This window comes from Eleutherodactylus coqui, chromosome 2 (genome assembly GCF_035609145.1).
Source record: "Eleutherodactylus coqui strain aEleCoq1 chromosome 2, aEleCoq1.hap1, whole genome shotgun sequence".
Classification (NCBI taxonomy): domain Eukaryota; kingdom Metazoa; phylum Chordata; class Amphibia; order Anura; family Eleutherodactylidae; genus Eleutherodactylus; species Eleutherodactylus coqui.
Genome location: NC_089838.1, coordinates 127022746 through 127039696, shown reverse-complemented (window position 1 = coordinate 127039696; position 16951 = coordinate 127022746). Strand labels below are relative to the sequence as shown.

At 40.3% G+C, this 16951-nt stretch overlaps 1 protein-coding gene across 1 annotated transcript in view; it reads right to left on the bottom strand.

Annotated features, from left to right (window-relative positions):
• Positions 1 to 4212: 4212 nt before the first annotated feature.
• Positions 4213 to 16951, bottom strand: part of TMTC3 (transmembrane O-mannosyltransferase targeting cadherins 3) — a 56480-nt gene continuing 43741 nt past the window's right edge. Inside the window, exons 9-14 of the mRNA XM_066591496.1 lie at positions 13992 to 14109; positions 11429 to 11540; positions 11036 to 11139; positions 8178 to 8347; positions 6922 to 7148; positions 4213 to 5210 (exon numbers count right to left, since the gene is read on the bottom strand). Of these exons, the coding sequence (XP_066447593.1) occupies positions 4393 to 5210; positions 6922 to 7148; positions 8178 to 8347; positions 11036 to 11139; positions 11429 to 11540; positions 13992 to 14109 (1549 nt within the window). The 3' untranslated portion in view covers positions 4213 to 4392. The remainder of the gene's footprint in view (positions 5211 to 6921; positions 7149 to 8177; positions 8348 to 11035; positions 11140 to 11428; positions 11541 to 13991; positions 14110 to 16951) is intronic.

The window sequence follows — 16951 nt, the reverse complement described above, 5'->3', positions numbered from 1 at the left end:
CAAGCCTAATACAATGTAACCAAGGCTCTCCTGGAGGATACAACACCATGGACAGCAAACACAGCATGTGTCCACCTCATTAAAACATTTAAGGTGATCACGAATCGATAGTTGGATAGAAGTAAGTGTCCACGGTAGCGTCACAATCGCTAGTTGATTCGGGCTCAGCAAAATTTTTCAAGACAGGAAATGTTGCAAAGATCTGACAGCCAGTTAATTCTTGATTGTCATTCAGCTTGTAATTTTCTTTTATGCGCCTCAATATCACTTGTGGAACAAGTTACTACAGGAGGTGGTGAGTTCTCCTTCAATGGAAGTGTTCAAACAAAGGCGTCTGGACAGACATCTGTCTGGGATGATTTAGTGAATCCTGCACTGAGCAGGGGGTCGGACCCGATGACCCTGGAGGTCCCTTCCAACTCTACCATTCTAGGATTCAGTTAAAGCTGAATAGTTTACAAATCTGAAAAATTGAATTTGGTTTAGCAATTAATTTAACATGAAACCTTTTTTTTTTGTGTTGATTCTTGCTGGAAATGCCGGCAACAAAATACACAGAGAATAGAACCCATTGTTACCAATGGGTTCATTCTAACTAGTATAGTGTATTTGTTGGTGGAATTTCCAGCATGCAAAAATATAGGCACTACCCTATCTTTTAGGCGTATTATGCTGTCAAACACGGGCATTTACACAAAAAGGCCATTTGCGCCAGCATAAAAACAGCCTGTCAAGTCTCCACAGTACCCTAGGGAACAACCTGTCAGGAACGCGATGATGTGATAGTTATACTTACCGGGGTCTCTATTGGTGGTCAGTCCTGTCCTTAGTACTATTAAGATGCTGTGGCATGGCCTGAAAAAGACTGGGCATACAAGGCATCCAGGGAGGAATCGTCCAAAATTCTTAATATTGTGAAAATCTTTTGCAGCTACAGGCGAAGGCTTTGTGGACATGAATGCTGCTAAAAGGGGATCAACAGATTAAAATTCAAGGCTTCACTTTTTCTCCCTACACTGTGTTACTTCAATGTACAACTTTGTGATATAATTGTGAGTTAGATTACAATGTAACACAAATTGTGTCACATCTTATTAGCAATGAACGCAGAAATCCAGGAAATTCCAAAGGCTTCACTTCATTGTAACTAACAGTTTGTTTTCTACTAGACAGCTTCATCTACTGTAAAGAATAAGACGCCTAGGGTGCGTTCTCCCATAATGGTATATGCTGTGGAATATTCTGTCGTATGGGAAAACCTGCACCAAAATCCACATGTATAACATACAGATTTGAATATAGCCTAATTCAGCAAGCGATTCTGCATCAAAAACTACGCGTACATTTAGATATGTGAATTTTGATTGTGGAAAATTTTGCAGAATCTTGTGAAATATTCTTATGTGTGAAAGGTCACCTTCATACCTCAGGGTAGAAGTGCTTTCTCCCTTTGTACCATTCCAGGCAGAGAATAGAGAAACAAACCTCTCTTACCATCAATACCATAACAAACCTCATCAATACTATTATGAATAGCTACAACTTATTTCTCCCAGCTACGGATGGAACAGCATCTCTGGAGAACAAACTGCAAATCCGACAAGTTAAATAGCGGAGAACGACACAAACATTCATTTCATTGCCACATGTAGGCATTGGTTTTTCAGCTCTAAAAAAAAAAAATCAATCAATCTTGACACAAACTTATCAGAAATGACAAACAGATCATGTTTATTAAAGAATAAATACCGAGGGCCTTTATGTAGGATTACCTTATCTTACACAGAAAAATAAAAAAATTAACAAAGTGTGTAATTACGGCAATGAAATGGCTAGGTTTCACCTTATTGATGAATAAATGTAATTGTCTAATGAGAACCTTGAATGTACACAAAGTTGCTTACATGGAAAGGTTGATATACTGTATTATACAAAGAAATTAGACCCCTTCAAGCTACTTCGGACTCCTTCTCTACAAGCTCCCAGTTTGTTAGTCCGTATCCAACTGAGTGTGGCAATAGGCCCCGTCAACAGTTGTGGCCATGCTTCTTCCTCATTTAGATGGGGGGGATCATATCTCTATTTAACTGTTCATAGTCCAGATGCAGCACATGAACCAAGCTTCCAGGACCATAGTTTGCTTATGGTGCTACAAGTTGCGTTCAGTGGAACAAGTGTTACACTAGCTGTAGAAACAGTTAAACATGGCTACAATATGTCTAACTAAATAGGATCTGACCCTTTTCCCGTTTTTAAATGTGGGAGTGGGTAGGGTTATTTATTTTTTAACAGTATTCCTAAGTAATGTTAAGGCACAACCCATCTACATATACCTATTTGTGTTCAGGGTATTGTCAGTTTTCAGCCCCAAACTGGACAATGGTGGCGAATTACATAAAACAAGCCTTTCCTTTTAGATTCAGCACTGCAGCTCCACTCATCTCCAGCAGGCTTTGTTTATCTAGCTGCAACTTGCATGTCATGTTGACAACATGTGACCGTTGAGGTCAGTGATTGACTGCAGTGGTTACATATCGTTGACATGATGTCATCCATGCACACAGGTAAAGATAGTCCACCAGGGAATGCCAAGTAAGGTGCTGTTGAATCTAACGGGTAAGTAATGCTTGTTTTGTCATTTACAGCAATTACCTGCTTTTGGGTTGAAAATGGAAGTTCCCTTTAAATGTTCAAATGATCTAAGTCTGAAAATTCATAGTTGTCACTTTCTGTCACAGAAAGCTTCAGTTAACAGGGTCACGATCACACAAAGACTAAGCTTTGCTGAGGACTAAAATATTTTTAAAGCAGGTGGGAACACCTCATTTGTCATGCTTAACTTAAAAATTAGTTAAAGGAGATGTCCCGAGGCAGCAAGTGGGGTTATACACTTCTGTATGGCCATAATAATGCACTTTGTAATATACATTGTGCATTAATTATGAGCCATACAGAAGTTATAAAAAGTTTTTTACTTACCTGCTCCGTTGCTAGCGTCCTGGTCTCCATGGTGCCGACTAATTTTTGGCCTCCGATGGCCAAATTAGCCGCGCTTGCGCAGTCCGGGTCTTCTGCTGTTCTCTATGGGGCTCCGTGTAGCTCCGTGTAGCTCCGCCCCGTCACGTGCCGATTCCAGCCAATCAGGAGGCTGGAATCGGCAGTGGACCGCACAGAAGAGCTGCGGTCCACGGAGGAAGAGGCCATCTTCAGCGGTGAGTAGAGAAGTCACCGGAGCGCCGGGATTCAGGTAAGCGCTGTGCGGGTGGTTTTTTTAACCCCTGCATCGGGGTTGTCTCGCGCCGAACGGGGGGGGGGTTTAAAAAAAAAAAAACCCGTTTCGGCGCGGGACATCTCCTTTAACTTCTTTTGACTATACAATCACCACTGGTGTCCTACAATGGTATTACCATTAGCGAAAAGACATGAGATGACCAGAATTGTGCTTCACAAAGGGGTTGTGCCAACATCACAATCCTTTTTTATACAACCTATTAGGGCACATGAACACTGGGATCCCCTTCTTACAGACAAGCTTTCGATTCCGCCTGACTTTGAGCAGTCCTTGTATTAGAAGGAGGAAATTTATGTGAATGGCCGTCCTGCAATACTGTAGCGAAGAGGTCTGGTTGGTTGTGGTTTCCTTCAGAAAAATCAGCAGTTTGATGGGTGCATGATTCAGGGTGATCAACTGTTTGCCTGGGTGTAGCAATCTGAAAGATTATGCATCTGATGGCAAAAGCTTTTTAAGGACTACCTGGATAGACCTCTTTTTATGGGGTACAGTACCTTTCATTAAGTAACACTCAGACAGCTTTGAATCATAATACTGCCTTTGTGATACTGGGACCTAAGGACTTCAATGCAGATAAGGGGACACGTCGATGCTTAACATGTACGAACATAAAGCACTATGCTGTTGTAAACACAAATACTCAAGAGGTTATCAATATCCCAGACAATTAAGGAGATAAAGCATAAGTAAGATAAAATGTCTTGATTGTGGTAAAACTCCCTTAAAACATAAGTCAATAGCCTTGGAGCCAATAGTCCATACGATATATCAGTGCAACAGCCCTGCTGTAAAGCCTCATTATGTAACATCACACACTTCATATATACATCTCTATTAGTAATTGATGATAGTAATGAGAAAATACACAAAACAATTTTTCTTTTTTTACACAAGTACAAAAAGTATACCGTGCTTTCGTGTTGTAAAATATAAAACCGAATTTGGAGTAGACAAGGTATTCTTTCGTAATTTTGTTCAGTAGTGTTGAATACCTACTTGCTTTCATGTTCACCCAGATGTGCTCATGGCTCTGCAGTGTATAATACATGAAAAATAAAGTTTTCACACACCCTATTTTAGTCCGACAGCTGTTCTTCAGCTTACTCTCCACTTAGTATACGCTCTATCTCCTCTAAGCGTTTCAAAGCAGCAACTCTTTTATTTTCAATGTCTTTGATTTCTTTTGTGGATTTTTGTTTAACTTGTTTCTCAGTGTTTTTCTCTTGCTGACTCTTAGTCTTTACTTGTACTTTGTTTTTCGTTTTTGTGGGTGTATTCATTTTTGGTATATCATTTTCTTCTTTCAATTTTTCAAACGGAGTTTTTTTTTTCCCTTGACTTTGTCCTTCAGACATTGACTGGACACCCAAAGTGTGCCCAGCAGCATTCAGTGACATAATTTTACTGCGTACTATGCTTAGATGTCGCTGAATATATTCCTCATGAGGGGCTAAGGCCAGCGTTTCAACAAGGCACCTTTCGGCTCTCAAAAGATCTCGCTCTTCAAAATAAACCACACAAAGGTTATGTTTTCCCTGTACATTATTGGGATCCATTTCTAGAATTTTTTCAAAACATTTCTTGGCTCCTTTAGTGTCTTTCTTTTGATTCATAAGGATGTCTCCTTTGAGGATAAGGCCTTTAATATGGTCAGGGAAGTAACGAAGAAGCTCCTCCAAGATTGGTAATGCATCCAATTCCCTGCCTGTCTGAGAGTAGAGAAGGGCCAGGTTGAAGAGAGCACTTCGGAAACCATGCTGTAACTTTATTGCTTTTTTCATCCACTTTTCAGCTTCTAAATCCTTCTTCTCATCCATAGCCAACATTCCCAAATTAAAATACCCATTTGCATCTTGTGGCTCTTCCTCAACGTAAGTCAAAAGTCTCTTCTTAGCTTCTGGTCGTAATTTGGGATTGCCTCAAAAAGAAAACAAAAAAAAAAACAAAAAAAAAACAACACATTTTTCTTTTTTTTTTTTAAGAAAAAAGCTATTACACAGACATATTCACACAATCTCTAAAGAGGTGAAATTAAAGATTAAGTTAGGGTTTCAATTAAACTTCAAAAAAAGAATATAAAAGGGGATTCTGGAGACTGGGCAAAATTTCCCTAACATTTCCACTCATTGCCATTATTTTAAACCTAAATTTAAATCAAACTGATTTCAAGCCAACTTCAAATCTCCACATTGTTATTTAAAATGGGTGCTGAGGAGAGCAAAAGCTACATTTCCCATTGCCAGTTACTGATGAGTTTGCATTTACAACTGTACAAACTGTGTTGTCATTACAGAATTTGAAGGCACTGAGCATGCCTGACCAGTAAGATAGCTGTATATACAGGTCGTTGGTTACCAATTGAGAACTAAGCAGGAGTGGAGACCGCTGGTAAAGCAATATCTCTGCAGCTTTGTAAAATAAGTTCTACCATTATATAGCAAAATTACATGTCATCACCTTATGAAGCATATACCGTATATACTCAAGTATAAGCAGTGTTTTTCAGCTCTTTTGTTGGGCTGAAAAAGGCCGCCCTCAGCGTATACTCGAGTGAGGTTAAAAATCAATACTCACCTCCCAGCCGGCGTCTGTGTCCCCGGCGTGATGCTCTTCCCAGCGGTGTGGCAAGCTGCTTCAGACTTCTCCCCGCTGTCATCTCCCTGGCTCTGTATTGAATTCCGCCATCAGTGCTGTGTGAGGAAGCGCTGTGATTGGATTGAGCGCCAGCCAATCACAGCTGGCGCTCGATCATTCACAGCAATTCAGTGAATGACATCACTGAATGGCTGTGATTGGTTTATCGTGCGCCGGCTGTGATTGGCTGGCGCTCGATCCAATCATAGCGCTTCCTCACACAGCGCTGACGACGGGGAAATTCAAAACAGAGTCAGGGAGAAGTCAGAAGCAGCTTGACACACCGCCAGGGACACAGACGCCAGCTGGGAGGTGAGTAAAGAAGGTTTTTTTTTAACCTAGTATATACCCGCATATAGCTAGGCTTATACTCGAGTTGATAAGTTTTACCAGTTTTTTAGTGGTAAAACTTATTGACTCGGCTTATACTCGGGTCGGCTAATACTCGAGTATATACGGTAAAATTCACTTTGAATCACCAGAATACCCATTTAAGTACACACAGAGTATTGAGTTGAAATCACCTGTGGTCTAGATCAATCTGTAAAAGAATTTTATAAAAGCTTTATAATATACTACTAAAATGAAAAACCTATGTCGTTCAAAAGAGTACAAACATTGGCTTAAAAAGTAAGCTGCAAAAATTAAAATCAGATTTACTGCATGTTATTTCTAAGGTAGAATAACTGGAGGAAAAAAGAATTATAAACGCATAACATAAAAACTCGGATCTGTTATATTCTTGCATAATATATTTGGATATTGCCTCAAATTAAAACACTCATAAAAGGGTTCACAAAAAAAAAGCCGCTTCATTCTAGTATGGATTTTTACGGCTAATTGGGCAAGACTAAAGGCATTTTGCTTTAACTTATCTTTCTACACATGTATTCAATAGGAGAAATAATTTAAAAGTCAGTTGAATACTTGAAGCCCTAAACTGGCTACAGAAGCATTTGAATTTTTTTAGAATTTCAGGTAGTCTAGAAACTTACCGGATTCTTGCATGAGTAGAGCAGAGTTAAACAATGCAAGCTTATGCCGGCGATTCAGTTCAAGAGCTTGATTAAAGTGTCTCAAGGCTTCATTTGGATCCTTCAGTTCAATATAAACGATTGCAAGATTGTACCATAAGTCTGCATTCATTCCATCAAGTTCTAGAGCTCTCAGATAAGCTTCTTTAGCTTCTAAAGGTTTATTCATTTTCAAAAGTAACTCTCCCCTATGAAAAAAGTAAGACAACAAGCTGTAACGTGAGGACAACAGTGGTCATCTTTAAGATCTGCAGTAAGAGCTTAAACCGCGGCAAGAACATAAGCAACCTCAACACAACGTGTACGAACAGTCAGATGAACTCCGACCACCCGCTGCCTTGGACAGCCCACCTGGGTCAGTACAATTACTACAATAATACAAATTTATATCGTTTTTAAAAAAAAAAGATATTTAATTTAAAAAAAAAAGTTAAATTTCTGCCGCCATCTTCTGCATACAATAGCTATTTTATTTTTCCATCGACATAGTTGTGCGAGGGCTCCTTTTTTCCAGGACGTCCTGTAGTTGATACCATTGTGGAATACATATGACTTTTTGATCGCTTTTTATTGCGTTTACCGTGTCGGGGTTAATAATGCGTTACATTGTTAGATCAGGCTTTTACTGAAATTCCGATACCAAATATGTATTTTTGTTTTACGTTTTAGATTTTTTTATATTATAAATAGGTTTTTTTTTACTTTATCATTATTTATTGTTATTTTTAATAATTAGTAAAACTTTATTGATCTCATTTTTACAGCCTACTGCGATCGGGCAGTCAATCCATCAAGGCACGGGAACGGCTTGATAGGCATTCTGTCATGACAGCCCTGGGGACTTTCAGAAGGCCTCCGGCTACCATGACGCCCACATGGCTCCCTGCTATCTCATCGTGGGGGGCCCATTTGGGACACCCTAACATCGTTGAGGAATTTAACTGCCGCTGCCAGAATTGACAGTGGCATTTAAAGGGTTAATGGCCCCAATCAGTCACATGGCTGATCGGAGCTGTTGCCAGCGGGTGTTGACTGTAAGAAACAGCCGATGCCCGTGATGTATGACAAAAGATCACCGCGCAATCTCTATTCATACATAAACCGCTGATACAAGCTATATCAGCGGTCACCAAGGATTAAGGACTGATTAATTCATATTTGTTAAGCCATATGTTACAAAACAAGATTGAATCAAGCATATCACATCACCCAAATACCTGCTAATGTATGCTTGTTTGAAGTCTGGTCTCATACTTATAGCTTGTCTGTACAATTGATCGGCTTCCTCAAGTCGCGATTCATTTGCTCGGATTAAGTTTGCAAGATTTATGTAAACATTCAGGTGATTTGGTGCAACACGAGCAGCATATCTCTTTCCAGGAATTACCTTATAAAATTAAAATGAAAAGAGAACAAAAATACAAGTAAATAATAGGTACTGACAATTGTAAAAAAAATTAAAAGGTGTGCAACAAAACATGCAGGTGTACAAGTAACAAAAAACTAAACGTACTGCTAGATTCTTAAAGAGAATCCATCATCTGCATAGCGATGGGGCTAGCTGTGTAGGTTTGCAGCCACCGCCCCATTGACTATCGCATCCTTTCTTTAGTAAGTACTATTTGAAGAGGACCCGTTATGTCCTTTCACAAGTGAAACTGGCTGCATACCTTTACAGTTGGCTCTTCACTGGTTCCAGAGCATTTTTTAATTTTTATTTCTAGTCCCCGACCTCCCTGATTTGCCCACAATCGGTGAGGTTTAGTTTAAGAATCAAATACTAGTTATGTAGGCTGGCAGTGAAATGTCATTCAATGACACGGAATGCTGCAATCCGTGAAGAACACACTGTAAAAAGTACGCAGCCAGTTTTGTCTGTGAGCGGACATGCTCCTCTTTACTGACAATTTCAAGCACAATTTACTTACAATGTGACTATTCATCTAACATTCCATTTCCTCTTCCAGTTTAGTATTATATTTGCTAAGAAGACACAGTTGCATTTTTAAACTAAGCTTTTTATATTTGTAGTTAGAACTATGTTAATTTTTATGATGGTAGTTCGTTAGACAACTGACAGAGTTGGAGAGGTATCTACAAAGAAAGAAAAAAAACACACAAAAACCACTGTCCTGTGGAATATAAAGTTGTTTCACTTAGACTGAAGCATCCTGTTTTGAGGTTCTGCTACAGTACACAGACACAAAATATTCACACGGACAAAAAACAAACAGACATTCCTAAAAAACACATAATTGCATAATAACTAGTCTGCCAAGTTATTGTGTTATAATCGACACTTCATAACTTTACTGCAATTACTGGTGAAGCCTTTTTATTAGGCCTTTTCATAGTTAGAGACTGTGCTGTGGAAAACCTCACACACAAAACATATACTCATGATACTATATACATCTATGTGTCAGATAACTAATCGGCCTACCTGTGAATAAAAGGCTGGTGGATAGTAATACGTACGCTACTTAGGCCCCCTGCACACGGGCGGAAATTCCGCCGCGGGATTTCCCACAGAATTTCTGTCCGTGCCCGCTGCCATAGGATTGCATGCGATTTAACCGCGTGAAAACACGCACGGAAAACAAATCGCGGCATGTCCTATTTCTGTGCGAGCCCCACACAGAAAAGTAACAGCTGACGATCCGGCTTGGCTTTGTGCATGCGACCGCTGGGCGACAGCCGGCAAATAGAGCGAGGGGAGACGCCGGGAGCAGGTGAGCCGCAGTAGTCACTACAGGGGCACAGGTCGGATCCCACTGCGAGAATTCTTGCAGCGGGATCTGACCTGGCCATCTGCAGGAGGCCTATGTGTGTATTGGATAATTTACAGCTAAAGTGACCCTTACGATCCGTCATGTGGTTTGCTCACATGGATGAACCCACTTCCAAACACGCTAGACCGAGCTGGTTGTTACAAATCAGACTGAAGTGCCACAATGTGTGCTACCTTTTCACTAACTGAAGCAAGTTATCAGACATGCTCCATTATCAGTGCTATAGCCATACACAGGCAGATGAGGACTAACCACTTTTTCAGCAGACCTCCATTAGGTCCAATATTTGCACGCAACCATCAAGCTAGTTTTTATCTAATGTGCAGTTTTCATGACACTTTAGACTTTTCTCATTGCATATTATAGGTTTATTATGACATGCTGTATAACAGTGTTTCTCCAATCCAGTACTCAAGTACCCCAAACAGGTTAGGAATTTTAAGATATCCTAATGAGAGAACACCTGCAGTAGTTTCTAAGGCACTGATAATTATATCACCTGTGCAATACTCAGCGCTCACAATGGCGATGACGTAATTCACAGCCCGATATCGCCATAGCAATCCCTCTGAAAACCCCTAGATGCATGGCATTTTTACATAGAAACAGCCTTACATCACTGCGGGGGTTCCTTTCATCCCCGCCGTGGCTTATCACAGCCTCTGGCCCCATTGAAAACACGTGGAAGGCCCTGGATGAGACAGCCTCGCATCCCTGCAGGGCTGATGGGATCCCCCTGCGTGGCTGTCACAGCCGCAGTAGGGGATCGCGATATACTCCCATTGCTTTCAATAGGGCTGGTGGTGCTACGGCTGGCCCCATTGAAAACAATGGGTGATATTGCAAAAAGAAAGAACATGCTGTGACTTTTTTCACGCAGCATTGCAGGGGTGAAAACATCGCAAATGAGAAAGAAACCATTGAAAATCATTGGTTTCATAATCATGCGTTTTCAATCGCTCCAGCATTGCGAGAAAATATCACGTTTTTTTCGCAAGTGTGACGGAGCCCTCATGAAATTCTAAAAACCTGACCAGTCGGCAGATACTTGGGGACAGAAGTTGAGAGACATTGTTATTTGTATTACAGAACAAAAGCAGCGACAGGTGAAATGTTTGATATTATATTTTTACAGGTCAGAGAAAAGAAATTAAAATATACACATTAATCAGTTATGTTAGAAGAATAGATGCAGCACTAACAGTTTCACATATGGGTACTTTTCACCATTGTAATAGCTAGAAGTGTCTGTGACTACCGAAAATGTAGTGAAGAATATCTACCTGTGGCATAAGCGACTTTGCAATTAAATAGGATTCTTCAGCTTCTCTGCTTTTGTTGAGATTCTTGTATGTCCTTCCAACATTCATATGAGCCCCTATGTCATCTGAAAGGTAACACACATTACAGCTTTATCTTTGCAAATCCTAAACAGAACATATGATATGATGAGGAGCTGAAGGCCTTATGGAAGGCTCAGTGATTACGTGCCTTTGTGGCTACATTCATAGGGGCGAGCAGATATCGCGCTGGCCATTGTGCGTTTTTCATGGCGATGTGAAGAGATTTTGACTTAATATTACGTTTGCCCGTGTGAATGTAGCCTAAACGGTATTAAGGGTAACTATAAAAAAAATGAAAATCGTGAAAAGCGAAATGTAAAAACACAGCTTTACCTGGCTGTACATGTGTAGCTTGCTTAAAGAACCTCAAGGCTTTTGCATAATTCCTTTCGTTCTCCAGAGCATGGCCAACATTATTCCAAAGTTTAGCATTGTTTTTATTCACCTTTCGGGAAAAAAAATTAAGAAAGCATAATTAAGCACCATTCTCATGATCTGTGGAGTTTCCAGCAGTTAAACCCCAGCGATGTATCACCTATTCTGTGGACAGTTGAGAGAGGAATTATTTTGCCCAAATCATTTATAACCCCATAACGACCGGGCCATAGTGTTTTTACGTCCTGCAGCTGCAGGACGTGTATGGAGGGAGGTAGCGGCGCTATCTCCCTCCATACAGCGCGGGCATCCGCTGTTTATTACAGCTGACACCCGCGGGCAATTCTGACAGCGGCATATAAATCCCCCGAACGCCGTTTGGGGGTCCCGCACGGCCCACTCGCGGTGAGATAGAGGGATCCGTGCAGGTGTCATGGCAGCCGGGGGCCTAATGACTGGCCCCAGGGCTGCCTTAGCAGACTGCCTATCAAGCCATCCACACAGGGTGGCTTGAAAGACTGCCTGCAAAAAAGCAGTATGACGTAATGCTATAGCATTACGTCATACTGCAGGAGCGATCAAAGCATCGCATGTTAAAGTCCCCCAGGGGGACTTCAAAGTAAAGTAAAAAAAAAAGATCAATAAAGTTTTTTAAATTGTAAAAAAAAAAAAAAGTTATAAAAGTTTAAATCACCCCCCTTTTGCCATATCTATTATTAAAAAATCTAAATCCTAAAATAAAAATATGTATTTGATATCGCCGCGTCCGTAAAAGTCCGGTCTATGAAAGTAGTGCATTATTTTTTCTGCACGGTGAATGTCGTCCGAAAAAAAAAAAATAAAGAACGCCAGAAATACATTTTTTTTAGTTACCCTGTCTCCCAGAAAAAACACAATAAAAAGCCTTATGTATTCCAAATTGATACTATCGGAAACTACAGGACATCCCGCAAAAAATGAGCCCTTGCTCAACTACGTCGATGGAAAAATAAAAAAGTTATCGCGCGCACAAAATGACCGCAGAAAATAATTGAAAAAAATTAAATATCTTAAAAAAAAAATACAAGTACTACAGCAAAAACAATACTATATAAGTTTGGTATCGTAGTAATCGTACGGACCGATAGAATAAAAATATCAGGTCATTTTTGTTGCAGTTTGTGCACCGTAGAAACAGGACGCACCGAAAGATGGTGGAATGTCGGTTTTTTTTCCATTTCTCTCCGCTTAGAATTTTTAAAAAGTTTTTCAGTACATTATATGGTACAATAAATAGTGCCATTGAAAAATACAACTCATCCCGCAAAAAACAAGCCCACATACAGCGACATTGATGGATAAATAAAGGAGCTACGATTGTTTAAAAAGGGAGTAGGAAAAAACAAAAATGAAAAAAAGCAAAAAAGCCCGGTCACTAAGGGGTTAAGTAAAATGTGTTATTTTCCTCTCCGAGCACACAATAAAAGGCCTTATTTAATTTCTGAAGTTGCTGGCTGCCTGTACTGCCATGTTCCCAGTTGGCGTTTTAGTGTTACTTCCACAGTGGATTTTGCTGGGTATTTGTAAAAATTACAATAATTTTACAAAAACTGTAATTATGCAACACAAATCTTTTAGGAAAACATCATGTGTGCGCATAGCAAAGAAACATCATGCTGAATTATTAACATATTTGCCGCACCAACCAGTCAACTTGGATATATCATCACATAACTGCAATTAGCAACTTCTACAAAGGCTTTATTCAATTGTCCTCCTGAAAAGCCTATGTTAGCACTGTAAGTCTTATGCCAAAAGTGGAAAAGGATCTTGTTGAAGGAAAGCTCTTCCACTGATGGGTTGTAAAATTAGGTCCATGTTAAGACCCATTTCCACACAACGATTATTGCTCAAAAGCCGTCTTTTAAACGATAATCGTTGTGTCTAAACTAGCGGCCATTGTGCACTGTTCTTTCATCGCTGATGACTCTTATCAGCACCGCATGCTGATATTTCAGTGGGTAATGCTGATAGCATTCCTTCAGCTGGTATTCCGCTGGCAGTTCTCAGCGGGACACCAGCTGAAAGTGCCGAGAACAATGTAGCTGTTTGTATATAGAAAACAGCTGCTTTGTTCTCACAGCTATCGCAGCGGTAACCCGCTCCGCCTGCATTAACTCTTTAGTACCTAATTAGCTACTTAGAGTTATGCAAAGATGATCGCTCAAAACTGTCACTCAAACTATCGTTTGAGCGAATTTTGAGCGATCATCGTTCCATGTAAATGGGCATTTAGAGCTGTATGCTTAACAGGAATCTCAGAGCTGCGGTGCTAACAGAGGGCATAAATACAAATATCTGACATAAATATTGTAACCTTTACATGTATTCGTGACTGCTGGATCTTGCTTCCTCTCTACAAGACCAGAGAGGAAATGCTGGGAAATCAATTGCCTGTAGTTCTAAAATTACAACGAAGCCGTCTATTTTGGTCCTGGGTACAACAACATATTTAAAAGAAATAGCCAGAATAATACAGTACCTTTAAAGCAGACATAAACAAAGTATATTCAGATTCCCAGTCCCAGTTCCTGTTGAAGGTTTTCACGGCATGAGTGAAGAGCACTAAAGCTAAAAATATCCAGGATAGTTTTCTCAATCTTAGTTAACAAAGGCAGAAAAGACAAAAGGAGAAAAAAAAAAAAATTGTTAAATGTGCTACTTCGATGGCATACATATCCTTGCTTTCCTGTGAATGGATATAATGGCAAACAACAGCACGATGACTAAGGGCCAATTCACGCGGCCATATTTTCGAGCCATGTGCTGTCTGCGGAGAGGCCACAGCCTCATTATACTCTATGAGGCCATTAACATGAAGAAAAGAAAATCACTGCATGTCCTGTTTTCATCCGTTTTCACGAATGGCAATAGGACATGTAATATGGACAGCACATGGACTAGTCTCTGCATGAATTTCTTGGCGCAACTCGCATATGACTGTGTGAATCTGGTATAATGCTAAGAAACTCTACCGTGAACACATCACACAAACATTAATTGAAAGATTATGAATACATTTTACAGTTGTGAATGAAACAAATCCATATGAAGTGAAGCAATCAGGAACACAACCCAGACATTAATATGCCATTAATAAATGGTGTGCTCTCAGTTCTAGTTCCAACTTCTATAGAAGAGTCCAAGTGTCTGGAAATCGCAATCAATCTTCAATTTTGACGGAGATAGAAAATGTGAAAGAATAGCTAGTATTCATATTACAAATAACAATACCAATCTATCAACCACCCTGGGTAGAAAGGCATGCACACTGCATTCCTCTACCACCACATAGTTTACCAGAGGCCCAACAGAAGGAACAACATGCCACAAAACCTATGTCCTATCTCGTGTGAAAGCCAATTTCTTTATGAAATTACAATCATGTCTGTTCAAGACAATTATTTGTAAAACTTTGTCCTTCATGATGGCGAATAAATCCTTATCTGTAAAAATAGATTTGTGGTCTTAACAGAACACTGAACATAAAAAATTCACAGAACAAATGCGAAAAAAAATACCATCAATTTCTCCCTTGATCTGCTCTCCTCTCCATTCATCCCATTTTTTTCTACTAGTGCAATTAAAATTAAGCAATGAATAAAGCCATTTTCTCTATACATCTCAGGTGCTCAGCCATGCCCCTCTTCACTATCCTCTGACTGCGAAAGCCAGTCGCAGCCTTCTGCGAATAGCTAGCCGCAGCCTTTTGCAGAAAAACACAGACAGCTGAGCTACATCTCCTCAGGTTTTCACCAGCAAAAAACAGAAGAGATGAAATCCGTTAGAAATTAAGTGTGAATGGCTGTAATTGGTTCATCAAGCGTTGGCTCTGATTGGTTCTTGAGTGCCGCAGCTGAGCCAATCAGAGGCAGGGCTTCCTGGAGGCAGGCAAAAAAGTGCTACAAACTCGCGATATCGCCACGAGAAGACACAGTGATATCGCACACAACACCAATGCGAAATTTTCTCGCAGCGATATCGCTGTCATCTGTGTGAATGAGGCCTAAATGAATTTAGTCAAAGTTATTCAATATATGTGATCTGAGGCCACTGATTTCTAGAATGAAAGTGCTCCACAGAGTAACAGAGAAACACTGACATTGTAAGTACATGACCATTCAAATCAATAGTGGCCTACCTAGAATGTTGTACCACACTTTTTAGTAATAGACAATCCTGGTTTATGACGTTTCTCTCATTTGTAGTAATTATTGATGGCAGCCACTTGCATGGTAATAGTTATATAATATTTGTTATGACATAGTAACATTAAGTCACCAGTTATCAAAAATCAAGCAAAAACAAACAAAGAGATGAGCGAGCGTACTCAGAAAAGCACTACTCGCTCGAGTAATTTGCTTTATCCGAGTATCGCTGTGCTCGTCCCTGAAGATTCGGGTGCCGCTGCGGCTGACAGGTGAGTCGCAGCGGGGAGCAGGGGAGAGCGGGCGGGAGAGAGGGAGAGAAAGATCTCCCCTCCACTCCTTTCAGCTCTCCCCTGCAGTTCCCCGCTCCGTGCCGGCACCCGAATCTTCAGGGACGAGCACAGCGATACTTGGATAAAGCAAATTACTCGAGCGAGTAGTGCTTTTCCGAGTACGCTCGCTCATCCCTACAAACAAACAAAAAAAGAATAAAGAACAGAATGATGTGTTACTGTTCAGATGCAGCAGTCTCCTAGTTCTCCGATAAACTTTTCAAAAGAAATTGTAATAGGGGTGCAGTCACACAGGCAAGTGTGCTATCGGTCATTACACTTGCATGAAACTCGCATTTACGTGCAAATGGAACGTGATTTTTTTTCCTCTTGTTTCCATAGGAGATAATGGGCGATTCTTAAAAAAGAATCGCCCAAAAATAAGACATGTTGCGATTTTTCTATCTTGGACCATCACTCCGAGAGAAAAATCACTCGTGAATAAACGTATTGATATTATTGTGTACTTCTCGCGTGCAAGTTCCGTCCGATTGTGATATTGACGGAACTCGTGCGTGAAAACTGCCGTGTAAATGCTGAGTATAAGTTTAGTGGATCAATAAAGTACTGCGCTCTGATGAAGTCATAAATTAGGTTTAGCAGGGGTCTGGAGGAGGTGGCGCTCATACTATATGAGCTATAGACTTCTGATCATTCTGCAATCCTAGAAAAGCTGTTCGAGCCAAAGAGGCTCAGAGCTCAGCTGAGAGCATTTGCCAATTTTCTAGCAATTAGCGCTCTACCATCTAAAACAGACATGTCACTCGGATATGTTAGAAGTTGCCTGTTTTCTTTAATTTAATGGGTATCTGTTGATTATTATAAGCGCTATGAAAAGTTTGTTAGTTGGGTTCTCAGCTGCCCTCTGGATCAACTCGTGTTTAGGCGACACAGATGAACAGACTGGCCTAGCTGGACAACCATGTACTAAGAATCCTTTCATGGTAATGGGGAAATCATTA